This window comes from Arachis hypogaea, chromosome 5, assembly GCF_003086295.3.
Source record: "Arachis hypogaea cultivar Tifrunner chromosome 5, arahy.Tifrunner.gnm2.J5K5, whole genome shotgun sequence".
In the NCBI taxonomy this organism is placed as follows: domain Eukaryota; kingdom Viridiplantae; phylum Streptophyta; class Magnoliopsida; order Fabales; family Fabaceae; genus Arachis; species Arachis hypogaea.
This window is the reverse complement of record NC_092040.1, coordinates 1,234,753-1,250,686: the sequence shown is the minus strand read 5'-3', so window position 1 is coordinate 1,250,686 and position 15,934 is coordinate 1,234,753. Positions and strand designations below refer to the sequence as shown.

At 31.9% G+C, this 15,934-nt stretch overlaps 2 protein-coding genes across 2 annotated transcripts; one reads left to right on the top strand and one right to left on the bottom strand.

Annotated features, from left to right (window-relative positions):
- Window positions 1-617: 617 nt before the first annotated feature.
- On the bottom strand, window positions 618-4,716 carry LOC112800035 (uncharacterized). The gene is made up of 7 exons (XM_025842071.3): window positions 4,020-4,716; window positions 3,797-3,871; window positions 3,192-3,708; window positions 2,339-2,724; window positions 1,496-1,731; window positions 1,256-1,403; window positions 618-1,086 (listed from the first exon to the last, which is right to left on the bottom strand). Exons 1-7 carry the CDS (start codon window positions 4,545-4,547, stop codon window positions 958-960), a joined length of 2,019 nt encoding a protein of 672 aa, XP_025697856.1. The 5' UTR covers window positions 4,548-4,716; the 3' UTR covers window positions 618-957.
- A 1,760-nt stretch (window positions 4,717-6,476) lies between these two features.
- On the top strand, window positions 6,477-14,998 carry LOC112799886 (uncharacterized). The gene is made up of 3 exons (XM_025841876.1): window positions 6,477-6,554; window positions 14,508-14,778; window positions 14,895-14,998. Exons 1-3 carry the CDS (start codon window positions 6,477-6,479, stop codon window positions 14,996-14,998), a joined length of 453 nt encoding a protein of 150 aa, XP_025697661.1.
- The last annotated feature ends 936 nt before the right edge of the window (window positions 14,999-15,934 follow it).

Sequence of the window (15,934 nt, the reverse complement as noted above, 5' to 3'; positions counted from 1 at the left end):
ATGCCTTCCCTAAGTATGTGTGCTATGATAATTAATCCTTCTCTGTTGTAAATTTGTAATCATCTTTGTGCTTTGTTTTCAATTAACAAATAATGTTGCTTTTCTATTCTAAGAATCAACAAAAGTGATGATGAGTTAATCTTGTATCTCAATTGAATTTTTAGAACAGTTTTTTACTTTCTTTCAAAAGAGAAACTTTTATTCTATTATTATTCAGAGTACGAAAAGGAACGATTTTCTTTTTTCACATCAACTACTATTACAAAATGAATAGATAAACGATAAGATAACATAATTAAAAGAAACGAATAGATAATTCATAATTGTAATCAAATATGGAATAAGAGTTTTTTACATTAAAAAATCTCATATATAGGAAATCACAAAAACTAATTATACTTTTACCTTGGAAAAAAAAGGTACGGACACAATCATCTATAAAAGAAGCTTAGCGTAGTTTTAAAAAGGGGACGTAAGAAGCAAAGTTACAAAATTTGATTGACAACTATTAGTAAAGACTATTAAAATTTGATTACAAATTACAAATTTTTAGACGATAAAAACTTAGTTAAAAGTTTGATAAAACTATAAAGAAATACAAAGTAATTAAACCTTACTGAAAGCACAAACTTAATATTTTATTTTTCTCAGATATGAGAATACATGCACACAGTAAACAGTCTACAATAGTTAAAATTAAAGAATGTAAATGCTTGCTCTATCCAAAATCAGGGGAGAAGAAGATAGACTCAATATATTAGAAGGACAAAACATATAGAAGAGAGAATAATTGATCATTCAGAAAAAGAATAATAGGAAACAAAATTGTGTGAGACACAGAGATATAATACAATTGAAACCTGGAAGACGTATATAACATAGTTTCCATCTTTTGCACGCAGCTTCCCTAATCTGGAATCACCTAATGACCTGTTTTATAATGATGCTAAACAAAGATTACCCCTCAGTGTGCTGTTTGCAGCCCTTTGGACCATAATGCTTAGACCCGCGCCTCACAATTTCGTTGCACAAGTAGCAGTAATGGCTTTGGCATGCCCAGCAAAACATGTGATTATTGTTTCCGACCTGTTGATCAATCCGGAAAAGGATAACAGAAAGTTGTCAAGTGTTGATAGAAGCACAGTTTTTCAATATAGGAGTTGGATTCATCTACTTTGGAGCTCTAAAAGTAGGAGTTTGCACGATTTCAAGTTATATTTTTATAAGAAGCCAACAGAAAGCTTTGCTTGTATACCTTTGCATTGAACTGACGACAGTTAGGACAGGGCAGGCCGCGTTCCCGAAAGAGTTCAGCCTGTAGTTGTCCTACGACCTGGCGATGGTTAATGCGCTCTTGCCAGTTCTCAATCATTTCTTGTGGGAACAATTCACAGGATCCATCCCTAAAAGAGAAAATAGAATTTGAATATTCCGAAAATGCAAACTATGCAGAAGAAATATTTTATATACTTCTCCTTTTAACAAAACTATATACCTGAAATGCCCATATGGGTCTGATGGATCAATTAATTTGTTGCAACGGTAACAAAAGTATGCTCCACAGTTACTGCACTTCATTTTGTTACAACCTTCAGTTCGGTTGATTGCCATGCTACAAGAAGGGCACAACTTGGAATCTCGATGAATTTCTTTCATACTAAGCATTTCATTGATCTTCTCCCGTTCCCGTAGCTTTTGATCTTCCTTTAATTGGGACGAATTTTGACGGTCCTATAACAAGAGAAAAAAGAGGGGGGGGGGGGGGGGGATCAGAAAACTATAACTACTGTTTGATTTTAATATCATTGTTGGCAAAAACCATGATTAGAACATCTCAAAGTGCATGCCAACATCCAGGGCAGTAGTAACTAGTGAAGGACTCAACTCACATAAAAATTTAAACAAGCTACAACACATTTCATGCAATCATTTATACTCTTTTTTGATGGAATCAGTTACATGGGTCAAACGACCCTATAGCACTTTCTGTCATAGATCATACCAGTTTGAATAACAAAAAGCAATGAAATCAAACAGATTACTGCACAATCCAACTCAAAACATTAGGAAATGTATGAAGGTGTTAGTATCAGGAAACTGGAAGCAATCAAGGAAGGACATTGATGAACACCAGAAAATGTGTGGTCACTTGACCATTCTAATTACGACATGAGAAGAAGCATAGAAGTTTTATTGAATCAAAGAATTATTGGTTACTTACATTCTAACTTCCTCTAGAAAGAAAAAGCTCTATGGATCTCCAAAAACAAAAGGAAAGATACCAAGATCGAAATAACTAGCCAAATTATATAACTAAAAATTACTCCAAATATCATACCTGCAAAATTTGAAGTTTCATATCTAGTGTCATGCATGCTATGCCAACATGGCGTCGTTCCCGACAAAGAGTACAAAAGCTAAAATAGCATTTTGAGCATTGAGCATGCTGATCTTCATCCTCTATGCAAGGTGTTTCACACCTTGGGCAATAAACAACATCAGACATTGATGCAAGTGTTCTCTCCAGCATCATGGATTCCCAGCGCTCATACTCTTCATCACCAAGCAAGTGTTTCAAAAGGCCAGGTGGAATCATAACCTTACATTTTGAATCAGGACATTGAAGATTACTAATGGTGCCTTCTTTTACATGCATCTGAGTGAAGGTCTGCAAGCATTTCAAGCAAAAGAAATGCTGACATGGTAACCGGACAAACTCGGTACCTGTTAAATGACAAAAAAATAAATAAAACTAAAATGATAACTTCTCAATTTTAGTAGATGAAGTCACAAACATGAGGAATGGGTTCAACATCTATTCCTCTTTGAGCGAGCATATAGAAAATGGTGAAGAAAGATAGAATAGAGAAGGGGTAAAAGAACCCTTCACAGCAATTAGGGCCAAGAATGTAGATAAAATTTAATAATATATATGATTCATCAAGAGCAGTATCAATATTTGAATACCATGAACTTATTTAAGAAGGCAACAAGCATAATAAATAACTTCATTTTAACAAAATGAACAATGATTCCGGACCCATAAACTACTCTGTCTAGTTAAAATCATGGAAAGCATGGACATAAAGGCAGTGCATAAAAGTTGCATTCTTCAAGTGTATGAAAGACTAACTACAGAGAAATTTATTGATGATGTACATGAACTATGTCAAGAACAGATTGGAAATCACCTGGATATTCGCTAAAGCAAATGCTACACTCATGTAATTCTTTGAGGAAGTTCTCATTATGCCGCTCTTTATTGTAACCTCGCAAGAAAGGAATAGCAGCATCAAGGGATATGGAACCTGAAACAACACGCTCATCTCCAACACAATTCACGCCATTCCGACCAAGGATAATTTCCTTATCAAATCCCAGGTGAGAAAGAGAAGAACTTTGTAACCAATCTACCCACTGGTATATTACTTCTTGCCCTTGCTGCTCTGCCCATATAGAATCCAACTGGGAGCATAGACTTAAAATATCTAAAGATTCCAACCATTGAACAGAGACAGTAAACAAAGGTGGTTGGTGGCTTGGATATGACTTGGGCAATAAGCAGGTCAAAACGATTGGTGGAAGATACTGAACTTTGAAAGAGTAAAAGAAGTCATCCGAATTGCCGCTTGCAACATCAAGTTCATTAGAAGAGTTCAGCTTAGCAATAATGGCAATTTCACCCAAAACTTCGATGTGTATTTGGATCTGAGGATTAATAAAAGTTTTAAAAGATCAAGTTAAGCTTTAAAGATAATATACATGGCAAAACTATGTTACTGGCTGATTGCTAAACCTGAAAACAACGGAGGCCTTTCCAGCTTTCAAGCTTGTTAACATTTTCTCCGTATATCGACTCCACCACAAGTAACTGCAAAAGAGAAATTAGGGAAAAAACAAACATCAACTTAGAAATTGCAAGTCACCAGCAAAATGAACAAATAACAACAGAAGCATTAAGAACATGTTCAAAATTGAATGCATATAGTATTGAATTTGGAGCAGAACATTGAAATAACCTCATCTTCCTGCAATTGGTCATTGGTACTGAGCTGCTGCTCCATTAACGCAGGCTCTTCCACCGCATCCAATAACCTACGAAGCCTATTCACAACATAATCATCGGCATCGTCGTCATCCACCTCCTTGCTGTTGCTCGAACAAGCCTTGTGATCTACCTCTCTTGTTACTGTCACAGCATCACTGACACTGATGTTGTTGTTGTTGTTGTTGTTCTCTTCTTGTTTGTGGTTCTCGTGTGGTAGCGGTGTCACGTGATCAGCAGCAGGCACCGCCACAGGATCGGAGGTAAGGAGGGAATCAGAAGCAGAAGAATCAAGTTCTGATTTCTTGACGAAACGCAATTTTGGTTGTTGATAATGGTTGTGGTGGCCGTGGCGGTGGTGAGTCGGAGGAGTGGAATGCTGCTGCTGATGATGATGTTGTTGGTAGAGAGGCTTTGGAGTGAAGGAGTCGTCGTCGTCGTGGTGAGGGGTACGGTGGTGATTACGGTGGTTTCTGCCTCCTCTGGTCTTTCTGGTTGACATCGGAGACAGAATGGTCGTTTGTGGCTGCAGCGTGCGATTCTTTTTATTACAATTACGAATTTGTCTGCGCCTAAAAGTTGATGCTTTCTGTCTTAATTCTGAAATCTTAAACCGCTTTCTCCCCGTAAAATATCTAACTAACTAGGCAAGGTATATAAAAATGCAAAAAATGATTAAAAAAAAAGATTTGAGGAAAATATAAAATAAGAGATTAATGAATATTAATATTTTTTATTTTATTAACTTTTTTTGTGATTATTTTATTTGTTCTTTACAAAAGAGCTTGATCCAATGAAATATACAACAAAAAATATTAAAAAACTATTAGAATTTATTTATTTATTTTTTTATCATAAATAAGTTATAAATAGCATTTTTCGTGTATATATTACTTGTTTTTAAGTGTAGCATTATGATGCAAAACTAAGTTCCTCCACCTATAAAAAAATTCCATTTGCTTAGACTGGATCGGAAGCCCATCTAGATCAAATAACACTCGAAGTCCACGATATTATTTTAATTTCGATTTTAATATTGTGGTGTAATTTATACGAATGCTTCAGATTTTAATCTGCTTTGTTAAGAATGGGCAAAGATAGACGTAGTTCATGTATTTGACAGTGAGCAAATTGATGCATCTTCTGCATAGAATAAGCATGAGTTTGAAGGGATGTATAGAATAGGGGTGTAAGTTATCGAACCGAACTGAACCAAACCGAACCGAGCATATGTATCCATTTTAATGTTTTAACTATTTTAATCTTTAACCTAATAACAAAAATTCCCAACCCCTAACTATTTCAATGTTTTACTCTTATTATTTTAGTTTATTAACTATTTTGAACCTCTAATTATTGTGATTCATATTTTGCTTATTAGAAATTAAAAACTGAAAAACCGACCAAACTAAACTGTTGTTGGTTCGGTTCGATTCGGTTCGATTGTTATAAAAACAGCATATCGAACGGTTGTGTATCTATAGGAACCGAACATATCGGTTCGATTGGTTTTTGGTCCAAAATCGAACCAAACCGAACCGATAATATACAAAAAATCTCTTATGCAGTTCTTTTTTTTTTTTCAAAGGTAAGTTAAATTTTATTTTTTCAAAAAAAGAAACAAGTGTCCAAAGAGGGACAAATAAAAAGCAATTGAGAATTCCCACTATAAGTGACATAACAAAACAGATGGCTAAGAAGAAAGGTAACGACACGAGGATAAGTGCTGAATTCTGAGTTTCATCTCAATGGTACCGCATCACTGCATTAGTTATCTCCTCCATTGTAGTCTTCTTTCCTTCAAACACTTCTCTATTTCGGGCTTTTCAAATTTTCCAATAGACAATCACAACTCGAACAAGTGTCTCAACGCCGCCCTGATTTTTGGTGGTGATCTGCAGCCACCACGACGCGAAATCAGAAGACCCATTTCGATCAACAGTCGTAACAGGAAACAGGGTGTCCCAGGTCGCTAAGGCAGGACCACAGTGAAGAAGGCAGTGGGTGATTGTTTTATCTTCCACCCAGTTAAGAGTGTATTAATGTAACAATCATAGATATATTATTTATAGTCATATTCTACTGTATCAATCTTTCAGTTTTTCATCTTTTACAAATTCCCATCCTTTCTAGGTTTATTCATTTTAATTAAAAGTGTGTATTGGCACACCTCTATTTAAAATGGTTTGAGAAATTATCCAAACATATTAAAAATCATGAAAAGACATTTTTTTTTAAAAGATAGTTTTTGAATATATATTGTTATTTTTATAAAAATATGATTTTAATTTTGATCTTTTGGTCTGTATACTGGATCAAAAAAATTTTTTCTTTTGGTCTATTTAGTCTCGGACCAGAGGCAATTAAATTTCCATTGCATTGAGGCTTCGACCTCGTCATGTTTTTTTGTTGGACCATTATCACACGATTGATGTGCCTGAAGGGGATAGAAATTCTGAATTTGGGCTTAAAGGTGTTGAACTCTTGTGGGCTTATGGCTGCACAGATGGTGCCTCAGGGCCCAGTCCTATATTATATATGATGGAAGCAGTTTTTGGTCAAAAACTTTACATGTTGAAAACAAAAATAAAAAAGAAACATATTCCTTCAATTTAACACCAGTATATGCCTCACCAGTATATGCCTCTCTTTTTATTATATATAATAACCAAACAATATTCTTTCAATTTAACCGATTAAAGTCGACTATTTATAATATTTATAATAAAATATTTATTTATTTTTAATTTTAACTGATTCAGTTGCTATAAGCAAAATCAAAATTAATAATTTCAATAAAAAATATTAATAGATAAACAATAAATTTTCTTACATCATCAATTTTGAGACATCTCATTTATATTTAAAAATTGATGATCAAGATACATATTCAATATAAAATTTCCAAGGTGATTATCAAAATCCAGAAAACAAAGAATATTAATAGATAAAATTTAACTAAGCAAATAAACTTCTTCTCTTACCAATTACAAAATATATATATATATATATATATATATATATATATATATATATATATATATATATATACTAAAAATACTATGGGGGCAAGTGTATCCCAAACTTGTCTCTAGGTCAATCCCTACTTGTTCCGACTCCTGCAATAACAACCCAAAAAAGAAAAAACAAAAATAAAAGACAAAAAAGTTGAATTTCATTAATCAAAAGATGATAAATAATATAAGTAATAATATCTATAGTATCAGAAAAGAAGTGTTGTGAGTATATTGTTTTTAGAAACGAAAACAAAAAAGGTTTATGATTTTATTTGTTGCTAAAGATTTGGTCTCTGCTCGTGCAATATTAAGAAACAAAAAATGAATATAGAGGGTTAGAAAACGTGCTAGCATTATATTTATTTGCGGGATGGGAAAAGTTTTATTGAAAACTACTACTAGCTACTAAACTCTTTGCAGATAGAGACATTTATGTTATGATCAAATCGCTGTCTTTGGTTGTATTTTCAGTTTAGACTCTCTCTCTTTGGAGTTAAGTTTGTAGACTAATAACCTACTTAATTAATTGTTAGGTATTAGTTTCAAATAAACCAAGATAAAACAAAACCAAAGTGGTAAATGAACTAATAATTAAGGCATGTGCTCCTGTTTTTTCTTTCTTATAAAAAGAAGATAACAATTAACAAGGACCAAGCATTACCTACACCCATATTGTTTCAGCTTTCAAATCTGTATCGGTTTGGGTTTAAGTAAACCATGACCTACAATAATTAATTGATGAAGAACAATATGTAGATTTATATATCTTTTTCTATAATATGTCCTCTTTCTGAAAATTCTTTCTCAACTCGAAATGAACAAGCTACGTGTTGGGTCTATTATTCATAAATGATTTTTTTGAGGGTCATCATGATTAAAAAAAAATTATTTAAAAGAATGCTTCATTACTGGTCTTAGGAGATACTCTCGTAAAAATACTTAAAACGTCTTTTTGCAAAGATATTTATGTTTCACATTATTATTGGACGTATTAATGAATCGATTATTTTAAATTTCTTAACAAATTAGAATAAAATCGATTTTTTATAACAATAACAATAAACTCATTTTTTTAGAAATTTAATTGTATTTTTAATTTTTTAGGATTTATATGTCCACAAAATAAAAAATCAGGAATATATTTATCTTTTTATCAAAAAATTTAAAGATATTCGGTTTAAATTATGTAATTCGATCAGATTAAATTGGATCTAATAATTATAATGCAAACAATTAGATTTATTATTACTATAATAAACCAATTTTATTCTGATTTATTAAAAAATAAATTATTAACTAATTTAATAAAAATATCTAATAATAATATAACATATATAAAAATCTTTAAAAAAATATTTTTAATATCTTTATTAAAATAATTACCTGACCTTAATACCATGTGAATGTTTTGATCGTTACCTAATAATAAGATGTGGAACGTGACTAGAGACGTGAAAAAGAGTAAAAATCGAAAGTTTAAACAACGATAAAGATTTAAATGTTGGAATAATTAATTTTCAATAACCCAGATTATCCATATTGAATCACCAAAAAATATAACATAATGCGGAAGCGTACCTGAATTCATAAACATAAATTATGATCGGAAGAGTTTGGATCTTGTGGTTCTTTCGATCTTTCTCAACCAAAGTCTTCTGTATTCCTAGGCGGCTGAACTGCAACTCTTTTGATGGGGAAAGAGCAACAAAGGCGATTTTGGTATATTGGGGACCGAAACCCTGAAGGTCTATTTATATTTGAGCATGGCACCCATTAAACCCTTAAGCCCAAATAAAATAGTATCTAAAGCCCAAAAGATAATATATCTAAAATCCAAAAAGATAATTATCTAAGGAACAAAAGATAATATCCGGTTTTATTCTCATTTAATTCCAAATCAAAAGTAATAATGACTTATTCAATTAACATTTATAACAATAAATGAGATCATCATTATATAAGTCATTTAATTTGAAATAGCATCATTTGTGATTATAATTGATATATGTATTGCCCACAAATAAGTTAGGAAATTAAATAATTTCCTAACAATCTCCCACTTGAGCTATACATATATTCTTTCTTGACATAATCACATTTTATAAACTTTATGCGCGCATCTGAATGCTATTTCTTTCATTACTTTAACAATCTGGTCCGTCTCATACATTAGATATGGAACTACCGCAGCTTTTATCACATTAAATGCCGTGACTAAACCACGCCAATCACCATCCTAATATACTTAACGACATAGATCAAATTTGGATGAGTAATATGGAAATTACATGCCAAGTGATCTCATGCATGTCTATTTCCAGCTGGTCCAACTTTATTGAGATCAAACACAATACAAATATTGCAAAATGAACATTTCATATAACATGAAATAAACCATCAACTTAATTCTGCAGAAAAATAACTCAATATCTGTCATAGGACATATAGCATGAAATAAACTCTCACTAAACCAAGGCATCATAAATATTGACACCCATCCGAGCAGTGTGCTCATGAAAAACTTTAGGGTTCAATCCCTTGGTAATGGGTCTGCTAGCATATACTCTGTTTCCATATGTCCTATGGAAATCTGTTTTTCTTAAACTTTCTCCTTGACAACTAAGAAACTTGATGTCTATATGCTTCGATTTTGTCAAGCTCTTATTGTTATTGGAGTATAGTACTTACTGACTTATTGTCACAAAATATCTTTAATGGCCCTTTCAATGTCATCTACTATATGAAGCTTAGTGACAAAGTTTCGCAACCATATGCCATGAAATCGGAATCAGAGTACCTAATGATCTCCAAATTTTCTGATCTCCGATAAATAAGCATGTAATCCTTTGTTCTCTTTAGATAACGCATTATGCGTTTAACAGCTATCCAATGATCCATATCCGGATTGCTCAAGTATCTACCTAACACTCCCACTATAAATGATATATCAGGATGTATGTAGACTTGAGCATACATTAAATTCCCTAGTGCTAATGCATAAGGCTTATCATGCATTGCTGTCCTCTCAAGATCATTTTTAGGGTATTGTTTGAGACTGAACTTGTCTCCTTTAGCTACGGGTGTATCCATTGGTTTACAACTTTCCATGCCATATCTACTTAAAATCTTTTCGATATAGTTCTTTTGTGATAATCCAAGAATACCTTGAGAGTAATCTCTTAGTATCTCGATTCTTAATACAAAAGAGGCATCACCAAAATCTTTCATTTCGAATTTGTCCGATAGAAATTTCTTAGTTTCATGCAACAAGCCTATATCGTTACTAGTAAGTAGAATGTCATCAACATCTAAGACCAAAAGGATATATTTACTCCCACTGAACTTGCGGTATACACATTCATCTATAATATTTACCTCAAAATCATATGAGGTAATGACTTGATTAAACTTGTGATACCATTTAACAGGAAGCTTGTTTGAGATCATAGATGGATTTTCTCTTTTCTCTATTGGATCTCCTTAATGACACTTCTTGAGGTTGTTGAGCTTGCTGTATGGGTTGGAGTTGAGGAGGATTCTCATTATTTTCCTGTACTGTAACAGTATCTTGAGCAACAACAATATTCTCATTGTTCTCTTGTACTGTAGCTGGATTTACAGTAGGATTCTCATTGTGCTCTTGTACTATAACTGTATCTTGAACAATAATAGGCACAAGGTCCTGATCATTGTCAGTTATAGAATCCTCATCAAAAGCAACATTCCTAATATTTTCTTCCCCCCCAAACTCAACATCCTCAAGAAATCTCGTATTTTCCGTCTCAAAAATAGACCTTGATGCAGGATTATAAAACTTGTACCCCCGTGAACGCTCAGCGTAACCAACAAAGTAGCAACTAATTGTCCTGCAGTCCAATTTTCTTTCATGCGGCCTATAAGGTCGCGCCTCAACTAGACATCCCCAAATATGCAAATGCTTTATACTGGGCCTTTTCCCAGTCCAAATTTCATATGGGGTTTTGTTAACTGCTTTGCTTAGCACCCTATTAAGGATGTACACTGCGGTCTTTAAGGCTTCTCCCCAGAGTGATTCAGGCAAGGAAGAATGACTAATCATACTTCTCACCATGTCTTTAAGAGTTCGGTTCCTTCGCTCTGCAACACCATTCATGCTAGGTTTGCCTGGCATGGTGTATTGCGGAACAATACCACACTCCTCTAGGAAAAGAGCAAAAGGTCCGGGACGTTGCTCACCTGAACCATCATATCTTCCGTAGTATTCACCACCACGATCAGATTTGACAGCTTTGATTTTCTTTCCAAGTTGAAGTTCAACTTCAGCTTTGAAAGACTTGAAAACATCCAAGGCTTGGGACTTTTCATGAATTAAATATAGATACCCATAACGAGAGTAATCATCTATGAACGTAATAAAGTACCGTTGTCCATTCCAAGATACAGTAGGGAATGGGCCACATATATCGGTATGTATCAGTTCTAATACATCTTTAGCTCTCTCGGCACCTAATTTTCTTTCGTTTGTCCTTTTCCCCTTTATGCACTCAATGCAAACTTCAAAGTCCGCCAAATTTAGGGGTCCGAGAATTCCATCCGACACAAGCCTCTGAATTCTCTGTTTAGAGATGTGGCCTAAGCGCTTGTGCCATAATGATGCCGAATTCTCATTAAGTCTTTGTTTTGTACCCGTTTGCAGTATTTCATTATTATAGGAATTTAAGCTAAGCCTATATAGATTATCCACCAAATGACCAGAGCAAATATTATTCGAATTATAAAAGAGACTGACTTTGTTGTCTCCGAATGAACAAAAATAACCTGATTTGTCCAAACGAGAAACAGAAACCAAATTTCGTCTAAATGACGGTACATAAAATGTCTCTAATAAATCCAAATAAAATCCACTCGTGGAACATAATCTAAAGGTTCCTATAGCTTCGACTGCAACTATATTGCCGTCTGCCACGTAGATGTATCTTTCAACATCACTTGGCGGTCGGCTCCACAGGCAACCCTGCATAGTCACACTTACATGAGTAGTAGCAGCAGAATCTACCCACCAAGTATCAACAGGTGCATAACTTAAACTAGCCTCAGAACAAACGAAAGTGAGAATTATACCATTCTTCACACGCCAAGTGGCATATTTGGTACAATCCTTCTTCATGTGTCCCACCTTCTTACAGAAGAAACAGGTTGAAACTTGATCCTGTTTCTTAGCCTTTTCCTGCTGAGAAGGCGCATCCGCAGTAGTATCACGCTTTCTTTTATACTGAGAAGATAAAGCCATGTGAGCACTGAATTTCTTAGCAAAGAATTTCTCAACATCCTTTAGGAACTGTTTGGCATCTTTATCCTCAGTAATTGAGCCCCAAAACGCCTTAGGAATTGAGCGTTTCATGATCATAATGCTCATTCGATTGGATTTCTCCCACTTCTCTATTTTAACCTCATTGAGGTTTTCCGGAGTGGAAGTGGGTTTCTCCTCTCGAAGAGCTGTGTCTAGATCCATACAACCGAGGACAATCTCCACGGTATCCTTCCAAACTTTAAAGTTTGAATTATTCAGCATAGGAATACTGCTAATTTGCGCAGAAACATTGGTAGCTAAAGCCATAGTTTCTGGATTAGAACAAAAAAAAACATGCAGTAAATATTAGACATTAATGGGTAAAAATCCATATTGAGATATCTAGCACAACATTAATTTTCAATCTTTGGATAGAAAAATTAACTGTAAGTGATACTCTCATTGCAGTAATCAAATATTGTCAAAATTCCTGTCACACATTAAGCCTTTCTTTGGACCGACTTAATGCGCACATGAAAACTTAAACTTCGCAACCTATTTATTACCGCATATATTTTCTATTAATTGGCCAAACAATAACCTTCCTTTGGGCCGATTATTGACTGCATAATTAATAGAAAATAAACAAAAGTGTGCAATGCTTATTATTCGGCCAAACAATAAACTTCCTTTGGGCCGATTATTGTTCGCATAAATAATAAGTATTACTTTATTCTTAATTAGTTACCCAAACATGTATTTACCATCAATATGTGTATGTAATTCGGCCAAATATAGACCTTCCTTTGGGCCGACCAATATTCGCATGAATTACATATCACCATATTCCTAATGTTTTGAATAAATCAATTTTCATAAAAGAGGCTACTTTGGCAGCATAATGTTCAATCAATTTATTCCAAAACCAAATCTTTATAATGGATGGGTATAATAATCCAAATTGTTACTAGTTTCCTTATGTAACAACAAAAAATATTTAAATTCTAAAAGAAATTAAATTTTAATAGTGTCTTTTCAGACCTTAAAAAAAATATGATTATTAATTTTCATAAGTATCAATTTTATATATATATAAATATATATATATATATATATATATAAACTAAAACGTGCTCGGCATACACTATAAGCACGCAATAATATACATCTTTATAGTAATACAAATGGGGAGCCAATTTGCTGACGTGGCGCTCATACGTTAAGTCTGGGAGTTTATTTGCTTACGTGTCATTACTAGAAATTTTTAGATTTATATTTATAAATTATAAATTATTATTTGCTTAAGTTGTTATTTTCAAATTTTAAGTTTGTGTTGTTTTACATAGGTTGTTATTTTTTAAATTTTAAATTATTTTATTTGTTTGGGTTGTTTTAGTTAGGTTGTTATTTTTTAAATTTCAAATTATTTTATTTAAGTTGTTATTTTTTAAATTTTATTTAGATTTTACTTAGGTTGTTCTTTTTTATATTATAACACTATTTTTTAAATATCTGTTAATTCTTTTTAGCATTATTTTTTAAAATTTTAATTTTTTTTTAAATTGCAGCTACATAAATTTTTTTAAAGAAATTTAGAGTTTTAAAAAAATATACGTTAATTATTCTTCGATTATTACGTACTAATATTATTATATTATTATATTATTATAAAAATTTACGTTATGTTGGAATTTTTAAATTATTATTTGTTTAAGTTGTTATTTTCAAATTTTAAGTTTAGGTTGTTTTATTTAGTTTGTTATTTTTTAAATTTTAAATTAAAGTCAACCAAATTTAAAAAATATTAGTTATGATGCAACTATAAAAGTATAAGTTACGAGAGATGTAAAGCACCACAATTTAAAGTACATCAATCCCTTTCTTTACATATATCCAAAATCTCTCTATTTATTCTAATGGCTGGTATTCACAAAATTGCTGACATCAATCCTACAATCGATAATTTGTGTGTACGTATACGAGTGATACGGTTATAGACACTACCAAGTTACGGAAATTCTCCATTGCCATACTCAATTGAGATGGTTTGGCTCGATGAAGACGTGAGTTTTCTACTAATATTTTTCTATTTTATTTAAAATTTATATTATTTATATTTTAAATTTATTTGTTTATTCCCATCTAATCGTTTTTTTTTTTTGTTCATTAATTCTAGGGAGGAAAAATACACGCCTCAGTTAAGAAGGCTTTTGTGTCTCGATTCGTGAATTTGCTGGAGGAAGGAATATCTTACCAAATAAGATATTTTGGTGTTAGACTCAATAAGGGTTACTTCAAGACTACACATCATAAATACGTGGTTAATTTAAACCAACGTACTGATGTGCACAGACTTCCAGAATCGTCGAGTATCCCACGACATGGATTTAAGTTTGTGAGTTTTGACACTCTCAATGCTTCTGGGTATGATTGCACCTATTTAGTTGGTAAGTTTATTATTTTAGAAAAAGTATAATTATTTATTTTATTGATAATTTATTCTGCGTTTTTTTTTTTTACAAATTTATTGACAATAATTTTTTTTTATTTTAAATCATTTCAGATATTGTTGGATATCTTGCTGGAATTGGGAATGAGAAGACTCTTGAAAAGAATGGCAAATCTACCAAATATACTGTTATCGAATTAGAGATTGATGATGGATAATTATCTATTTATTTTTATAAATATAAAAATTTTGCTAATCTCATCTTTTTAAATTATTATTTTAACTTATTTTATTATAAATATTTTTATTAATATTAATAAGTAACAAATATATCTTAACTAACATTAAGCTTTAGTTAAAATTTTTTAGATTCAAAGCCACCGTTTTTAAACGTCTAATTATTTAAATTTTTTAAAAAAATCACTTCGGATTGATTTAAAAAAAAAAAGATTCAAATTAAAAAAAATAATAAAAAGCATTCTTTCCACGGTTTGTTTGTTACAAATTTAAAATAATTAATTAATTATTAATTTTTTAAATTATATTTGATATTTTAATTTTATTATTAAATTTTAAATTTTAAAAATATAAAATATATATAATTTGATATTATTTTATTGGTAGTTACTTTTTAAACATTAAACATTCTATTTGATATAGAAAAATAATGGAGTGTGCACTTTTTGGCAACTATGCACATGAATTAAATACTTTTTTGGGATCTGACAATAAGGATGGAGCTATTGTCGTCTTACAGTTTGTTAGAGTGAAGTTATTTAACGGTAATATTTATCCATATTTTTTTAACAATATATTTTTATATATGAGCTTTTACTTATTGTTTATGTGAATTTTTACTCATTTTGTATTAAAATAAATTTTTCAGAAAAGATTGTTTTACAAAATTCCATGTATGGCACAAAGATGTTCTTCAATCTTGAAGATACAACTGTCATCCAATTTAAAAATAGGTGGGTATTTTCTTTTTAATTTTTTAGTTTCATACTATGTGTGTGTTATCTAACAAAGTTTTTTTTTTACTTTATTTATCTAGCTTTGTAAGATTTGAAGATTTACTTTATTTATCTAGCTTTGTAAGATTTGAAGAATCTAGAGGTAATATCGGCGGAATTCCAAATGAGGCTGCATTCTTA

Excerpts from the sequence above, each read along its gene's own strand:
- LOC112799886 (XM_025841876.1), top strand. The coding sequence starts at position 6,477 with ATGTGCCTGAAGGGGATAGAAATTCTGAATTTGGGCTTAAAGGTGTTG. Across the intron at positions 6,555-14,507 it reads GGCTTATGGCTGCACAGATG|GGAGGAAAAATACACGCCTC; the intron begins GTGCCTCAGGGC and ends CATTAATTCTAG. Across the intron at positions 14,779-14,894 it reads TGATTGCACCTATTTAGTTG|ATATTGTTGGATATCTTGCT; the intron begins GTAAGTTTATTA and ends AAATCATTTCAG.
- LOC112800035 (XM_025842071.3), bottom strand. The coding sequence starts at position 4,547 with ATGTCAACCAGAAAGACCAGAGGAGGCAGAAACCACCGTAATCACCAC. Across the intron at positions 3,872-4,019 it reads ACCAATTGCAGGAAGATGAG|TTACTTGTGGTGGAGTCGAT; the intron begins GTTATTTCAATG and ends TCTCTTTTGCAG. Across the intron at positions 3,709-3,796 it reads AAGGCCTCCGTTGTTTTCAG|ATCCAAATACACATCGAAGT; the intron begins GTTTAGCAATCA and ends ATTAATCCTCAG.